Here is a 16542-nt window from a genome sequence, read left to right as displayed (position 1 = left end):
GTAAATTAGGGACAGCATCTGATGCTGTTTCTCTTACCTACAACAAGTCAGAATCTGTCACGCTGCTTTCTTACTGCCAGGAGGAAATAATGTCATTCAGATGGCATTTCCTTTGCTGGACAGATCTTGAGAACTAAGTTTTGTACCAAAAGTTTCTCAATGTGCACACCTGTAGTACTATGGAACACACACACACACACATATGAGTCCTGTACACCACATTTAACTATCCAGTTACACAGTCCAGGTCTACGTAAGATTGATGTCAGCTCTTGGAGCAGTCAAAAAGGATATTCCCTGAGGGGGGTACAAGACATCAAATCTTCAAGGACTGAGATCACAGCAGGTTTAATAAAGAAAGAAGAACAGATGTCAGTTTAAAGGGGAGGGATTATGGAATTAATTGTAAAGCAAAAGTGGCATGCTGAGCCACATTTTCTTCCAATTTAAATAATGTTAACTATATGAAGTATGAACAAATGCTCTTTTAAAGACTGCTATTATTTTAACACATCTTATTTACATTGTAAACAACACACTTTAGTTGCACTCTAAAAAAGCTAGTCTAATTGATACTTCGTGGAAAAGGGAAAAGTCACAGTTACGAGGTCCTAATAAAAAGGACCTACGTCTGCTCCCTGAAGGGAAATAGAAAGGGAATGGTTGGAATGTGAGTGGATACAGCAGAATCAAGTTCTAAAATTTTGTTTCTTGTGTGTGACCATAAGGGAGAAGGGCTGATCCAGAAACTTCACCGTAGGACTGAGTATCCAAGAAAAGATGGTGGTAACAGAAAGTCTGTCTGTTCAGTTCTGTCTCCGTATCTAACAACCCTCAGTAGAACTTAAAGAAGTTTGGGACACTTGTTGTTGCTAGTTTTTTTAATATGTGCCATTCTCACTGGTGTGAGATGGTATCTCATGGTAGTTTTGATTTGCATTTCCCTGATGACAAGTGATGTTGAACATTTTTTCATATGCCTGTTGGCCATTTGCATTTCCTCTTCAGAGAAGTTTCTTTTTAGCTCTTCTGCCCATTTTTTGACGGGATTATTTTCTTTGTTGTTGTTGAGTCTCATCAGCTCTTTGCAGATTTTTGTGATCAGTCCTTTATCATTAGTGTTGTGTGCAAAAATGTTCTCCCAGTTGGTGGGGTTTCTCTTTGTTTTTGTTATTGTCTCTTTTGCTGTGCAGAAGCTCTTTAATTTGATGTAGTCCCAGCTGTTTATCTTCGCCTTCACTATCACTGCTTTGGGTGATGTGTCTGTAAAGATGTCTTTGATGTGCAAATCACGTAGTGTTTCGCCTATATTTCCTTCTATATATTTTATGGTTTCAGGTCTTATGTCTAGTTCTTTAATCCATTTTGAGTTGATTTTTGTGTATGGTGTGAGGTAGTGGTCAAGCTTCATTCTTTTGCATGTAGCGACCCAGTTTTCCCAGCACCATTTATTGAACAAACTTTCTTTGCTCCAATGCATATTCTTTGCTCCTTTGTCAAAGATTAGTTGACCATAAATCTGTGGGATTATTTCTGGATTTTCTATTCGATTCCATTGGTCTATGTGTCTGTTCTTGTTCCAATACCATGCAGTTTTGATGATTATGGCTTTGTAGTAGAGTTCGAAGTCTGGGAGTGTGATGCCTCCATTCCCTTCTTTTTTTTTTCAGGAGAGCTTTGGCTATTCGGGGTTTTTTGTGATTCCATATGAATTTCATCAATAATTGTTCTATTTCTTTGAAGAATGACATTGAAATTTTGATTGGAATAGCATTGAATCTGTATATTGCTTTTGGTAGGAAAAAGGAACTCTTCTGCACTGTTGGTGGGAGTGCAAACTGGTCCAACCACTATGGAGAGCTGTGTGGAGATTTCTGGACCTACTAAACATAGAGCTTCCATATGATCCAGCAATTCCACTCCTAGGTATTTACCCAAAGGACACAGAAACATCAATTCCAAAGAACACCTGCACCCCTATGTTTATAGCAGCACTATTTACAATAGCTAAGCTTTGGAAACAGCCCAAATGTCCAAAAATAGATGACTGGATTAAGAAGATGTGGTACATATATACCAGGGAATATTACTCAGCATTCAAAAAAGATAAACACATGCAATTTGCAGCAACATGGATGGCGCTGGAAGGGATCATGCTCAGCGAAATAAGCCAAAAGAAAAAGAAAAATACCAGATGGTCTCACTCATAGCAGGAATCTAGAAAACTTAAATAAGGGACCAGAAAAATGAATAACTATAAGAAAGCGAAAATCAAAATCAACAAAAAACTATGAACCAGAGACACTTTTTGGGGGGTGAGGGGCGGGAGGGGAGGGATTGGGGTCAGAATGGGGGGTTGCAATTGTATGGGGAATATAAAAATAAAATTTATTATTTAAAAATAAAATAAAATAAAAACACAGAGAAAGAAGCTGCCTTCCAGAGGTGGGGCATCTTAAAGGCTCTGCAAAAAAAAAAAAAAAAAGAAGTTTGGGACAGAAATACATTCTTTCAAATTATTCAGTGCGTGTCTCTCTCCTTGCTACTATCCTTCTCTCTGTCTCCCAGGTACACAGAACCCATCTCTGAGGAAGAGAGCTGACCATACAGCAAACAAGAGCAGGAGGCCAGGCTGTTCCTTAATGGATGGGAAGCCAGATATCTGCACAAAGAATGAACAATGGACTAACAAGAACACCCAGAGGATGTGGCTGCCTCATACACGGGTGAGCAAGTTTATGGTAATGTATGGTCTTTTTTGGTAAGTAAAATATTTATGAAGCTGCATGGCTCAACAGTAGAAACTGAAAAATTCTTTATTTCAAAGAAAGCACTATTTCCCCTTCCTATTCAGATATCATTTTGGAGACATGAAAAATATTCAGGATCTTGCACTGAGCTGTATTAAAACTGCAGCCAAAAAAAAAAAAAACTTTTAGCAATAAGAAAATGTGTTATGATTTGAAAGAGCACATAGTCTAGTGAGTACATCTTAGTAAAAATACTCTTTTACAAATGACAGAAACATTCTTTTCCCAGATATTAAGCTTGTGGAGGACAGAATCTACGTCTAATTCATCTTCCCAGTCCAAGCACCTTGCCCAATGGAAACATTTAGTGACTCCTTACTGGCAGATATCCTCAGATAGTTATACTACTACAAAGTGTATTAAGAATTTTGTGCTATAAAACTGTTTAATTTTAACTAGTATTAATTTAAATTAGTTGCAGGGCTGATTTGTTTCTCATTTTTCATTATGCACGCATTTTACAAATGTTAAAACAGTAAATAATTAGAAAAGCAGCAATAAAATCTTTGCTATTTCAACTACTCTTTGACTTTGCACGTCTCATAGCAAATAACAATTTCAAAACTGAAGTTGAAAAGTCACAATCCAACAAGGGCCATCATCAAGGACATATTTGCAATCATCTGAATGTCACACTAATGTTTTAGAAGCAGGTATTGGTATCAAATAAACTCCCTATTAACTTGTTGGGTAGACTGACTGGTGAGAGAGAGAGAGAGAGAGAGAGAAAGAGAGAGAAAGGCAGAAGTTACAAACCTATAGAATTCTATACTTTATTGTCAAACATGTTAACAGTGGGGCAGTACATGCCCATTATTACTGATAAAAGGGATACTAACAAATTAAGTAATATTCACTATTCTAAGTGACAAGAAACAATTACTAATAAGTTTTTTAAATAGCAGGTAATTCTTTCATGCTTTTATATATTTTTTTGTTAAATATTTAGAGATCCTATTACACATGATACAAGAGAGTATGATATAACTCCCACTGATTTACCATATTTCAAACAGGTAGAAAATATAATTTCAAAGTGTTATTATGATGGGTTAACATAATAGTACTATTCACTTATTAAATATAACATAAAAGTGGTGTTTTCATTAAATTAATAATTGAACTGAAGAAGCTTATAAACATGAAAACTAAAGAAGCAAAATTTGACCATTGCCTAATTAAATGTAGAAACAAATTATTCTTTAAGGACTAGAATGCATGGCTTTATAAAAATTAGCCCCTGTTCATTATTTAATTTGCTACTTTAAATATCTTACACTTTCCCACAAAACGTATTACCTTTTTTTCATAGGTGCGTTTTAAATGACTTTTCTCCATTTGAAATTTATTTTCTTGATCCTGTGAATGATAAATATTTATTTTTATTATACTTAAAATTATTAGTCAATAAAATTAGTGATCTTATGAGATAGAGCAATCTACTTGATCACAACTTTGAGTTTTGCATATTAGTATGAGAACCCTACCCCTCCAATTTTCTAAACTACAAGTAGAAAAAAAGAGTAGCTTTATGTTAGAGACCATACAACTTTAGTTATTTGAAGATGTTACTGCTTTCAAAGTACCTACAGTGGAGGAGAAACTCAAGTCCTTAGGTTAGGATATCATTTAAAAAGAGCTAATTCACTATGGAAATAATATATTTGAAATTTTATCATATACAAGTTCTTGGTACATTTTAACCATGAGGGAAAAGAAAAAATTTAAAAGATGTGTGTAATAGAGATGAGGGAGAGAAATTATCAATATTGGCAGATGATTAAGAGGGAGGAAATTATTCTAAAATAATACTATTTTAAATAAAGCTTAATTTTAAACTAATCTCCAAAAGATAATTGATTGTTCAAGTTAAAATTGTTGTTCATTATTCTTTATATCCCATTAGCATCTACTTTAGGCAAAATTAATAAAATAAATGAGATGAAAAATGATAAAATGTAATTAAAAAATCAGAAATGGCATACCTACATTTTTGAGGTTTTTTTTTTATTGACTCTCATTTATACGTGTGAGTATTAGTAGAGTATTAGGAGAGTATTAGTCACTGCTCTTCTGCTTAAGAATACAGAGCTCACCCTTATTTGCTGCTTTCTTTGAAGTTCTGATTCCTCTAATTGCTGTTTTAATTGACAGATGTTCTGTTCTAATTCTTCAATCATACCAGATGCCTAGAAGGATTTTAAGAAGAAAAAAGACAGAATATTGATTTTGCACCCTCCTACATCTTCTTGAATAACTTTATTTTTCTCCCTGAAATTCCACTCAAAATTCAAGGTATCCATAAATCTGAATGAAAAAAATTTTTTAAGTCTTAAAAATCTTTTAAAGTGAAAATATAAATTATACATAATATTTAAAGATGTAAAAAATATAATGATATAAAAAATAGGTTTACAAAAAATATCAAATTTTAAAATCAAATCTAACAGAACATTCAATTCATGAAATATCAAGTAACTAACTACCTTAGATTCATAGCTATAAGATTCTCTTGGCAGAAATCAATTTCAATTTTCTGACACAACCGTGTGTGGGTGCCAGTGGGTGCCCATGGGTTAATAGATGTGATAGCAGGAAAACTAAACCACAACCAAAATTTCAAAACAATATTAATGATGTGAACAGTCACTGTAAAAATGTATTCTTAAGACAACTGATTACTTTTTATTTCCTCCTTTAAAAACTTCAGTACTTAAAAGGGCTACCTTATTATAGCAAAGTTTATTGTTGACATATTTATATTACGCTGCATAATAGACATTTTCATTTCTAGTATTTTAAATGCCAATAAAAATTCTTGATGTTTCAATTACATTGCAAGATAAATCAGAGACTAATTTTAAAGCCAAATACTTAGGTTCTACATGACAATCTATGCCCATGTGCAGACAAAAATAAACACTCTTGTGCACATATACCCATCTGCATATATAATACCTTAGACGCTGAAAGAGCATGCTCCTGTTTCAGAAGGTTTATATCAGCATCAAATTTAGTTTGTAGCAACTTCATATTTTGCTCATAATCGTTCACAAGATGTTCTTTCTCTTTATGCAGAGTGTTGCGCCTGACAAGCAATATGAGAATAAAACAAAAGTACTTCCTTTAGTAGGTATGTACTTCCGATGCATTTAGAATCAATCTCTAAAATGGATTTCTTTAGTCAGTCACATTGAAATGTATCATCTTTCAACGTATCAAGTATGTATCCACATTTTTATCAACTGTTTTTAAACATGCTTCTCATATTAAGTGGGCCTTAAAAATAAGCAATAAATGGAAGGGTTTAGGCTGTAACCCTCCCAATGTTAAATGCACATGGTGTGATTAATTTATAAAGTTAAAAGCAATATTTTACAGCCACATTTAATGGAGATCTGACTTCGGACAATACCTTGCCTTGACTTCCTGTAATTCACTACATGTTATCTGGTAACATCTCTCAAGTTCCAATTTTTCTTGAAGTAATTTCTGCCTCTGTAAATTACTGTTCTCTGCCTCTCCAGTCAGCTGCTGGACACGGGACTCCAGTTCTTTGACCATCTGGTTCTGAAAGAATAGATCATGGTTAAGAAAGCCTCTGACTGACTTTGCAACACTTCTTTATTATTAAATAGCCTGACAAAAGTCCATATATCCTAGTTAAGAATAAAGAAAACAAATGTATTATAAATCATACTAGCAAAAATTAAACCAATCTCTAAATTAACCAAGTATTTTTTAAAAGAATGCTTTTAACCTAGTAAGACCATCAAGTTTACTTCTTTTAATCATTCATCATTCATTCGTTAAACAAATATCTCCTAAATCTGGTACTATTCCAGGATCTAGGGACACATCAGTTACTGAGGGAGATAAAGTTCCTATCTTCAGGAAGGTTACATTCTCTTTCTGCAGCTTAATTTATATTCTAATGTTAGGTGAGTATTCAGCAGTGTTTTTCACTTATCAGTTCAAGTTTTTAAAACTTTTTAAAATTATGTAAGACCTGAGACCACAAAATACATAGAAATAAACATAGGAAAACACTCCATGACTCTGGCTTCAATGATGTCTTTGGGGACTCAACTACAAAGACAAGGGAAATAAAAGCAAAAATAAACAAATGGGATTATGTCAAACTAAAAAGCTTTACACAACAAAAGAAACGATCATTAAAACAAAAAGGCATCCTACTGAATGAGAGAAAAAAGTGCACAATATACATTGGATTAATATCCAAGATTTATAAAGAACTCATACAACTCAATAGCAACAACAACAACAAAAGCACACCAAATAATCCAATTTTTAAAATGGGCAGAAGCTCTAAATAGATACTTTTCCAAGGAAGACACGTAGATGGTCAATAGGCACATGAAGAAAACAAGCTCATTATGTCATCAGAGAAATCAAACTCAAAATCACCATGTGACGAACATCTCATAACTGTGAGAATGACCGATACCAAAACAACCAGAAACAGTAAGTATTAGCAAGGGTGTGGATGGAGTAAAAGGAACCCTTATTTGTGGGAATGTAGACTGGTTCAGCCCCTATGAAAAATAGTACAGCATTTTCTAAGAATACTAAAATAGATGTACCACATAACCCAGCAATGCCACTCATAAGTATCTACCTGGGGAATGCAAAAACACCAATTTGAATGGATATACACACTGTTAGGTTCACTGTGGCACTATTTACAATAGCCAAGTTATGGCAACAGCCTAATTGCTGTAGTTCAGCAAGCACAGAGCAGGTTCTCTATCAATTCGGGCAGGCGGGTAAAGGAGAGTCCTGGAGGCCTCAGTGGCTCTTTATAGGCTTTAATGCTCTTCTACACCAATTTTGTGAGGCAAACAGGAGCAGGGCAGGCAGGGGGTCTGGGGGGCCAGGAGGCTGGCAGGTCTCCAATCGCCTGGTGAATCTTTATACTTTTCCCTTTGGACTCTCTCTCAGTCTTGTGGTCCTGCCTCTCTAGTCACTCTTCCTCTCATAGCCATTCTTCCACCATCTCTGTGTGATGCTGCCCTTATAGCCTCAGCCTCCAGGTTCAACAATGTAAAACATTTTAAAAAAAAAACTAGCAAACTAGCACATAGTTAATAAACATCCTGAAGACTCTGAGGTTAGAGGGGTGGGGAAGGGAAAGTGACAAGGGGACACAAGGGATGATACAAAAATAAACAATAAATCTGATAAGAATGTTAACTTAGCAAAAACAAAATGTGGTATATATAAACAATGGAATTCTACAAGGCTATAAAAAAGATCAACTCTTGCCATTTGCAACAATAAGGATGGAACTGGAAGGGACAAAGCTAAGCAAAGTACGGCAGAGGAAGAAAGACAAATACCAGATGATTTCACTCATGTCTGGAAAATAGAGACACATAACAAAGGAACAGAAAAAGACAAACCACAGAAAGATGACTGCAGAATTGAAAATGAACAACCCAATTAATAGACATGTCACCCAAGAAGATATATAGATCATAAGGCAGCCCACATCAAGTCACCAGATTTAATGCAAACAACAATGAAATGTCACTCTATAGCCATTTGAATAGCCAGAATCCAGAACACTAATAAGACTGGATATTGATGAGTATGTGGAGCAACAGGATCTAGAGAAGATACAAAATGGTACAATCACTTTGGAAGATGGTCTGGAGGTTTCTTACAAAACTAAACAGTCTTACACAATCTGGCAATCATGCTCTTAAGACTCTCTTAGCAATTAATTCAAAGAATATATATGTATAGCATAGGATCTGCGCATACATATAAACGTATATGTATACATACATCAATAGTGCATACTTATTATAAATATAAGGGCCACAAAATGGGCAAAACCAGTCAAGTTGGTGCTACCTATGAAAATAGACACAAGATTAGGAAGTCCTAGGGCTGTGCCAAACAGGATGAAGATTAGAATAGAAAAACAGAATAGCAGTCAATCAAACTAGAAAGACAAGGTGAAACAGGGTGAGAATAAAAAGAGGGGTAAGATATAAGAAGGTTTAAAACAAAGAACAGGATGGTCCTGATACTGACTCTTCAAACACTGAGCGCCTGTGTTAGAAGCTGGCATGGGTTCTTGTGCAAGGGCATGATTAAAGGCTGCTCTATTGTGCAAATAAGTATTTTACTAAATGGAAACATTGGCTCCTGCATTAAGGTTTATATTTGTTGAACACATACTTTTGCATATACTGATAAAAATTTTCTGATTCAAGAAGCAAAATGCATGATGATGGTTATTCTATTCTTTCTTTTTTATTTTATTTATATTATTTATTTTAAATCATTTTCTTAATAATTTTGTCTTAGACAAAATATTGTAGGCAAAAAGTAAATGAAAGAAATTTAAAACTTACAATGTCAAGGGAGTGCCTACAGATACATATGAATACCTCAAAGACAATAACATCTGACCACAATAATCTTTTAAAACTAAATACAAAGATTGAGGGGATAAAAAATAGTGGAGGCTTTAAAAAGACATAAAAAGCAGTACAGGAAAAACAGCAGAGTGTAACAGACAATGCAGAGAGGGGACTCAGGGATATAAGGGGCTAGGGGAAGGAACAAGTATCACTGAAGACAGATTACCTCCGAGGCACATAAAATCTTTCCACACCGTGAACTCAAAGATGGCATTCGGAAGACTAGGTTGGAGTTCTTGAGTGGGCATGGCTTGTAAGAAATGATCATAGGCATTAGGCGAGTAATTTAAGTTCTTGATCATGGGACAATGAGATATGGAACGAGAGAAGACAAGGAGAGGAACTGGCAGGTGAAAGGAAGAGTCTGAGAATGAGGCAACAATGGCCTGAACTCAGGTGGTAGCTGTGGAAACAGAAGGGAGAGAGCAGATTCAAGATTTTCAGAGAAGTAAAGCATGAGTAAGTGAAATACTTAATGAAAGCCATGAGAAGTGGTGGAAAAAATCCTACCTCCTCCAGGTTCAAAATCCAATATACCAAGAGAATTGACTCATTGGAATTGAAAGAAAGTTTGGGAAAAGGTAAGATTTTGGTAGGAAATATAGAAATGATTTCCACAAGTTAAGTATTAGGAAATATAAAATCTCTGATGGGTCTTCAGTGGCAGAACCAATAGAAAGAATGAGAAATCAAGACTGGAGATACAGATGTTAGAGTTTTACAAACCAACTGGGTTTGAAATTCTGTATGAGCCGAAAGTTTGACAAAGTTAGCAATTATAAGGGTGAAAATTTCGACTCCTAAGCAAAAGGAAGAACATATTTTATCTTATTTCATGTACAACTACTTGAGATATGACATATATACAAAAGATGTATTTAAGTCTATATTTTCATGAGCTTTTTATAAACTGAAACACGTGTGATGCACTAGAAGGCAGAAGCCTCACCAGCTTCTCTGAAACCTACATACCATCATCCTCTACACACAAGTAAGCACTTTTCTGACTTGTAGCATAGAAATTAAGTTTGCCTTATGCCGAAGCCTATAAATAGAGTCAAAGAGAGTACTTCTGTGGGTCAGGCCTTGTCGTGCATATCATGTGTCTGAGATTCACCCACACTTGGAGTAGCCACAGTTTAAACCTTTTCATTGCTGTATACAGTCTTTCATTTTGCAAACATACCTAAAGTAATTTATCCAATTTATTGATGGATTGTTTTAGGTGTTTGGTTATTAAAAATGATGTTGCAATGAACACTTTCATACAGGTTTTATACAGGTTTCATACAGATTTTGCTGAGAAAACAACTGATTTGAAAACTGTGCCCAATGCAAAAATCTGCAAGAAATACTTCTAACAGCTTTATTCATAAGTGCCAAAAATTGGACAAGGGAAGTCTGAGAAACTAGCACAATGAGTCAAAGGAGAGATAACAACTAAATGTATTAGAGCCTGGACAAGAACAACTTTGGGTAAAAATTAAGGAAAACTGAATAAATTATGTTCTTCAATTAAAAATAATGGATTGGTTCATTTATTGTAAGCAATGTACCAAAAAATTGTAATGAGTTACCAGTAGGGGAAGTCGGGTGTGGGGTATATGGAAACTTGGTACTATCTTCCCAAAATTTGGCAAGTTTAAAAAATGGAATTTGTTTTTTTAATAGTCACCTTTTTGAAAAGTGATGAAATGATGCTATATGGAGGTTTCTTTCTATAATCATGAAAATGGGAGAAAAAATATGGGTGGTAACTATAAAATCCTAAATTCCAGCTATCTCAGAGAGTAGATTAAGTTGTTCTATGAATTATCACTTCTAACAGTAATAGTTACTAACGGTTAAAAAATATTTCAGGTGTCTAAGGCCTTTTGACACCCTTAGGCTGGCGCTCTTTGATACAGGTTCATGAATAGAATTCAGAATGTCAGTGAATCCGAATGGAAAAACGTGTTCATCTTATTTTCCTGACCTTAACTGACCTTTAGCATTTCCCTTCAATTATGAATATCGTCAACAAACCCAGGTAGCATTAGCAACACCTATGACTAACAGAAATCACAGCTATTTTTATAGTCCCTTACAGTTTTGGATAATACTAAATATTATTTACTCCCATCATTATTCATGAATTACAGAAGGCTCCCAGCTAAATCTTGTTATTTATTGCAATAATTTAGAAGCATATGTACCACTTTATCATGATTTTGATTTCTTATTGATACTATTTTGACAACTGTGTCACAACATAATTTCTTTTCTTCGTAAGCTTATAAATTTTATTAAATAGACTGCATAAACTTTGCAAGGTTGCCAGGAGGATCCTCGGTACAAAAAAAGGTAAAAACTCCACTAATCAAAGCTAAAATCTCAATCACATTCATTGTGTCTAAAATCTGAAATGGCTACAACTCCATATTTTATACCCTCCCCCTTCCCACATCTAATAATTTTATTGTAGTTTGCAAACTTACAAAGACTAATGTTTTTATGTTTATGTTTCTAACTATGAGTTTCACATAAGAAAATTCCTGCCAATACTAAAAGACATAAATCTAATAATCTATACGAGTGTCTGCTTACAGTAAGTGGCACTGAAGCAAAACAAGACTCAACCAAAAGAAGGAGAAAAAAGCCTGAAAGAACAACAAATAGAGAAAGTAATTCTCAGTGACAGTCTCATCTTTCATCTTAAGCCCTGCCGTCAACTCAACCTTGTTTAATTATTAAATCAGGAGCAGCTCAGCAAGATCTGTCTACTTTTGATGATTCTTAAATTCAATCCTGCTGACAGAGTCTGTCCATTTTTCTCTATATTTACTATTACCTAATGACAAGGTCTGAATGCTAATTTTTAAGTTCAACTTTCATTAAAAATAAAATGAAATTTCTCTGACAGTGACTTGTTGACTCCAAAGTATCCCTTTTCTTTACATCTCAAATTTATAAAAATTTAAAATTCCACTGTGAAAGCTCTCTCTCTCTTAATATAATTAAATAATAAAATATACCAATGCAGTGAACATGTTAGGCAATCAATGCTTCAGAAATTTCAACTTTGAAGTTGCCTGTTCATATCCTTTATCTGTTTGGAAATTCATTTACTTACTCTTTACTTCATTTGTAGGAGTATTTTATTTATTATACAAATTAACTGTCAGTTCTTTTTTCTTTTGGCATTCACTTTTTATTATGATAAGTTATACACAACATAAAATTTATCATTTTAATCATTTTAAGTGTACAATTCCATGGCATTAAGTACTTTCACATTGTTGTGCTACCATCCCCACCACCCTTTCCTAGAACTTTCTTCTTCTCAAACCGAAACTCCATACACATTATACAGTAACTCCCCAATCCATCTATGCCCTTTCCTTAGCAAGTACCGCTTCCACTCTCTGTCTCTATCAATTTAACCTTTCCAGATACTTCAGACAAATGGAATCAGACAGTATTTGTCCACTTGTCCATGTTCATATCATTTAGCATAATGTCTTCAAGGGTTAGCCATGTTGTAGCACGTGTCAGAATTCCCTCCCTTTCTAAGGCTGAATGACACTCCATAATATGGATAAGCCATACTTGTTATCCATTTGCGATGGACACCTATATTGTTTCTAACTTTTATCCACTGTAAATACTGCTTCTGTGCATACAGATGTTCAAGACCCTGTTTTCAGTTCTTCTGGGCAAATGCCCAAAGGTACAATTGCTGGATCATGTGGTAATTAGTGTTCAATTTTTTTGAGGAATTGTCTTCCCATTATCTACCCTTTTATATTCCCACCACAATGTAATATGTTCTAATTTCACTACATCCTCTTCAGTACTTAGAACTTTCTGGTTATACTTTATTTATTAACTTGGTATGGTGATTCTAAACATGTATGTAAAAGGAAAGGACTCAGAGTAAAGACTCTTCTGATGGACAGGGAGGGAAAGGAAGTTACTCTATCCAACAAACAAGGAAAATTAACATTTAAAAAACTTGTAAGGCATTCAAGATGTGAAGGGGCTGACATTTGAATCCAAAACCCTAAAGTTCAGTTTCCAAGTCACTATGAATCCTGTATCCCATTTCTTTAACCCTAAAACCTTAGAGCTGGTCTAAAGAGCTCCAACATATGCCTGGTAATTGAATCTTTCACCAATTCCATAGCTTTAAATTCAAGGAATAATTATTGTCCTAAGTCGGGCTGGCCTGGGGTAGGATGTAAGGAGTAAATGAGGACAGGGTTCAAGATTGAGATTCAAGTCTCTTCCAGCCCATGAGGCCGTGTCATAGATTACGGGTAAACCCAACATAGTGCACTTGCCTTGCACGTGAGGAACCCTGGTCTACTTGCCCAGCAGCCTTCCTCTTCCAGGCATGCGAGGTTTAGGAAGTCAGCTGACTTCTAAAAGCAGAAGCCATTCATTCCCTCAGACCTGTCCTCTGTAACCAAGAGCTCATTGAGGAGGCTCATTGAGGAAATAGGGGATCCTCTATCTCCCCATCTCTGCTGTAGGGGGCCTTGATGCCCCAGCCAGATAAGATACTGGCAAGCAGCTAAGAAAAAGGGCCTCACACAGTGGGGCCAAAGCTAAAGGGCCTCTGCAGCCAAAGTTAAAGGGACTCACACATGGGGCTGAAGATTCCTTGTGCCTCACACCGTGGGGCTGAAGATTTAACATCCCTTTGTTTTTTGTTCTTGGTCATAAAAAGAGAAAAATTTATCAGAAAGTATTAGGCAATAAATTATACATATCAGTATACTGTAAGTAAATGGCATGGAAAATTATCTGTTTAGAAATTATTATTAAACAATTTGGCCCACTTGACAATGGGAGACAATTTATTGTTTGCTTTTTTTTTTTTTTTTAGAAGTTCCTTGGAAAAGTTTTTAAATGAAGTTATTTGAGTTAAGGAGTTTCTAGGTAGAAAAAGTTCTGATAGCTGAGTAGCAGCTGGTCTCCAGCTGAAGGCCATGCGAATAAGAAGTCTTTTCATGCTTAGGCTTTAGCTGATAGGGATGTACTGGCGGCTATCAACTGTCTTAGGCAATTGTTTAGCTGAAACAATGAGTTTTAGTGTAAGGCTTAGCTTTTTACCTATTAACCTTGAAGGTCGTCTTCTTGCTGAGAGCATGTAGTAGCCAAAAGTCTATGGGAAAAGGGATGCACTGATTGTTTCTGCTTTGTTTCCATGCACATGATAATGTAATCTCAGGGCTTGCTAAAAAAAGTATAAATAAAGAACCTGCTGATCCCCTCAGCAGGAGATACTTGCACCAAAAAGAAGAGTGCGTGTCTGCCTCATCCCCTTCCCCTCAGCCCTTAACGTGTCGCCTAGGCCATCTCATCCTTTCAGGAACCCCTGACACAACATTTTGCCGAAAGCTGGTCTGCGGCACATCTCTTCATGGGAAAGTTACTGGTCTCTCTGTTGTGAAGCCTGACTATGGTGACCACCTCCTGCACCCTTTCAGAAAGGGAAGTTTTGAGGTGAATTAATGTGACATCTTTGGTCCCATTCTGAGTCTTAGAGTGGTCACACTATTCCCACCTCCCCATTTGATTTCCTTCACACTCGTATTAAATATTTTCAGAAAAATAATCAAGTCTTCAGTTACAAAAAATGAAAAAAAAATAAGGAAAGAAGGGAAGTGGGAAAAAGGAGCGAGGGAGGCAGGGATTATCTTTGGACTAAAATGTAATGACTAAAAAGAAGAGAAATTTATAAAAAGCTTTCAGAGTGAAGTCTCACAAGCAAACTTATCGCATTATCTCATATAGTGCATTATCTCGTATAATTCCACTCAAAGCAGGAAGCTAAGGTGTTTTAAATCTGTAACACATTTATGCACTGCACAAGCCAGGAAAGCATGGCGACATGGAGATTAAGAGGATAGTTTCCAAAAATGGCAAGAAATGGACGGGAAGGGAAGACTTACTGTGGACTGTGTTTGCGCCACGTATTCACCCTCCATTTTATTCAGACGGAGATTTGTGTCCTCCAGCAATTCTTGAATATTTTCAGTATGCCGCTTTTGAAGATCAAACTTTTCCTTTTCCATTTCTGCTACCGCATTGTGGAGCTACACAGAGAAATCAAGAATTGACTCTTCAAGCACTACGGAATAGACTGTTTTGCAATTCAGAAAATTGTCTCTGTTTCTCTATTTATCTATACCGTGACGTAAATGCCAAATGAGATAAAACCTACAAATAAACATGCAAAGTAAAGACATCATACAAAAAGCATACTTTAAGAAACAATTTTTCCTCACTTTCAGGCATTGGAAATTTCAATTGACAAATAATTATTAAAGGGAATTGTCTACCGGAGGAAGAAAGAGTAAATAAATCAAACAAATAATATAATGCCTCAGCAAACAACACTAGCATAAGACTGAAAAGCCAGAAGTATGTGTAATAGTGCTGCTGATTAGGGATACTATCTCAGTACATATTGTCATCTTATTTACAGGAAATGTTGTTTAAAAATACTGTTAAAAAATGCCTCCTCCCTCACTCTAATCCCCAACAAGAAGCCATTTTTATCCATTCCATAATCTATACAAAAGTGGACACAAAGATGGCAGTTATAAATCAAATAAAGGATAAGTTCTCTAAGGAGAAGTATATATATATATATATATATATATATATATATATACACCATACGTCCTAGTGTAAACAGGGTTTTCTTTATAACAAAGTCTGCAGAGAATGTTTAAATGGACACTTATTGTGTCTATGTAACCGATTAAAGGAAACCAGGTTCAACAAGATAGCTTCCAAAGGGAATTGAAAAGCCACGGCCACAGTCTCGTGAGCATTCCTTTGCTATCTTCATGGAAGTAGAGTTCTGATTCTACCTCCTAATGTCCACCTCTAAGCCCAGGCTCACTCAATGGGTGGGAGGACAGGAGTCCAAGATATTCTAAATGACACATTTGATTTTCCACCCATGAATAGGAGAGAAATACAAAGATAGGACACATACATGTAGATTCTTACTTAACTAGGAAGATACTGGAGGAACAGGAAAAACCCTGACAGATGGTGAAAACCAGAGGCAGGATGCAGGCAATAATTATGCTAATTATCGGTAAGGGTCCCAAGGACTTTTCTTTTTTTTTTTTTTTAAATAAATTTTATTGTTATATTCCCCATACAATTGCAGCCCCCCCATTCTGACCCCAATCCCTCCCCTCCCACCCCCACCCCCCTAAAAGTGTCTCTGGTTCATAGTTTTTTGTTGATTTTGATTTTCACTTTCTTATAGT

General features: G+C 35.5%; 1 protein-coding gene across 1 annotated transcript in view; it reads right to left on the bottom strand.

Annotated features, from left to right (window-relative positions):
- The window catches only part of CEP112 (centrosomal protein 112), a 358230-nt gene that overhangs the window by 255192 nt on the left and 86496 nt on the right, over positions 1-16542 (bottom strand). The window contains 5 exon segments of the mRNA XM_037492830.2: positions 4110-4169; positions 4907-4999; positions 5769-5898; positions 6226-6380; positions 15205-15348. Coding sequence (XP_037348727.1) covers positions 4110-4169; positions 4907-4999; positions 5769-5898; positions 6226-6380; positions 15205-15348 — 582 coding nt within the window.

This window comes from Talpa occidentalis, unplaced genomic scaffold (assembly GCF_014898055.3).
Source record: "Talpa occidentalis isolate TD23 unplaced genomic scaffold, MPIMG_talOcc4v2.1 talOcc4.7, whole genome shotgun sequence".
NCBI classification, from domain to species: domain Eukaryota; kingdom Metazoa; phylum Chordata; class Mammalia; order Eulipotyphla; family Talpidae; genus Talpa; species Talpa occidentalis.
Note: the sequence above shows the minus strand (reverse complement) of the source record. Positions and strands in the feature narration are given on the sequence as shown.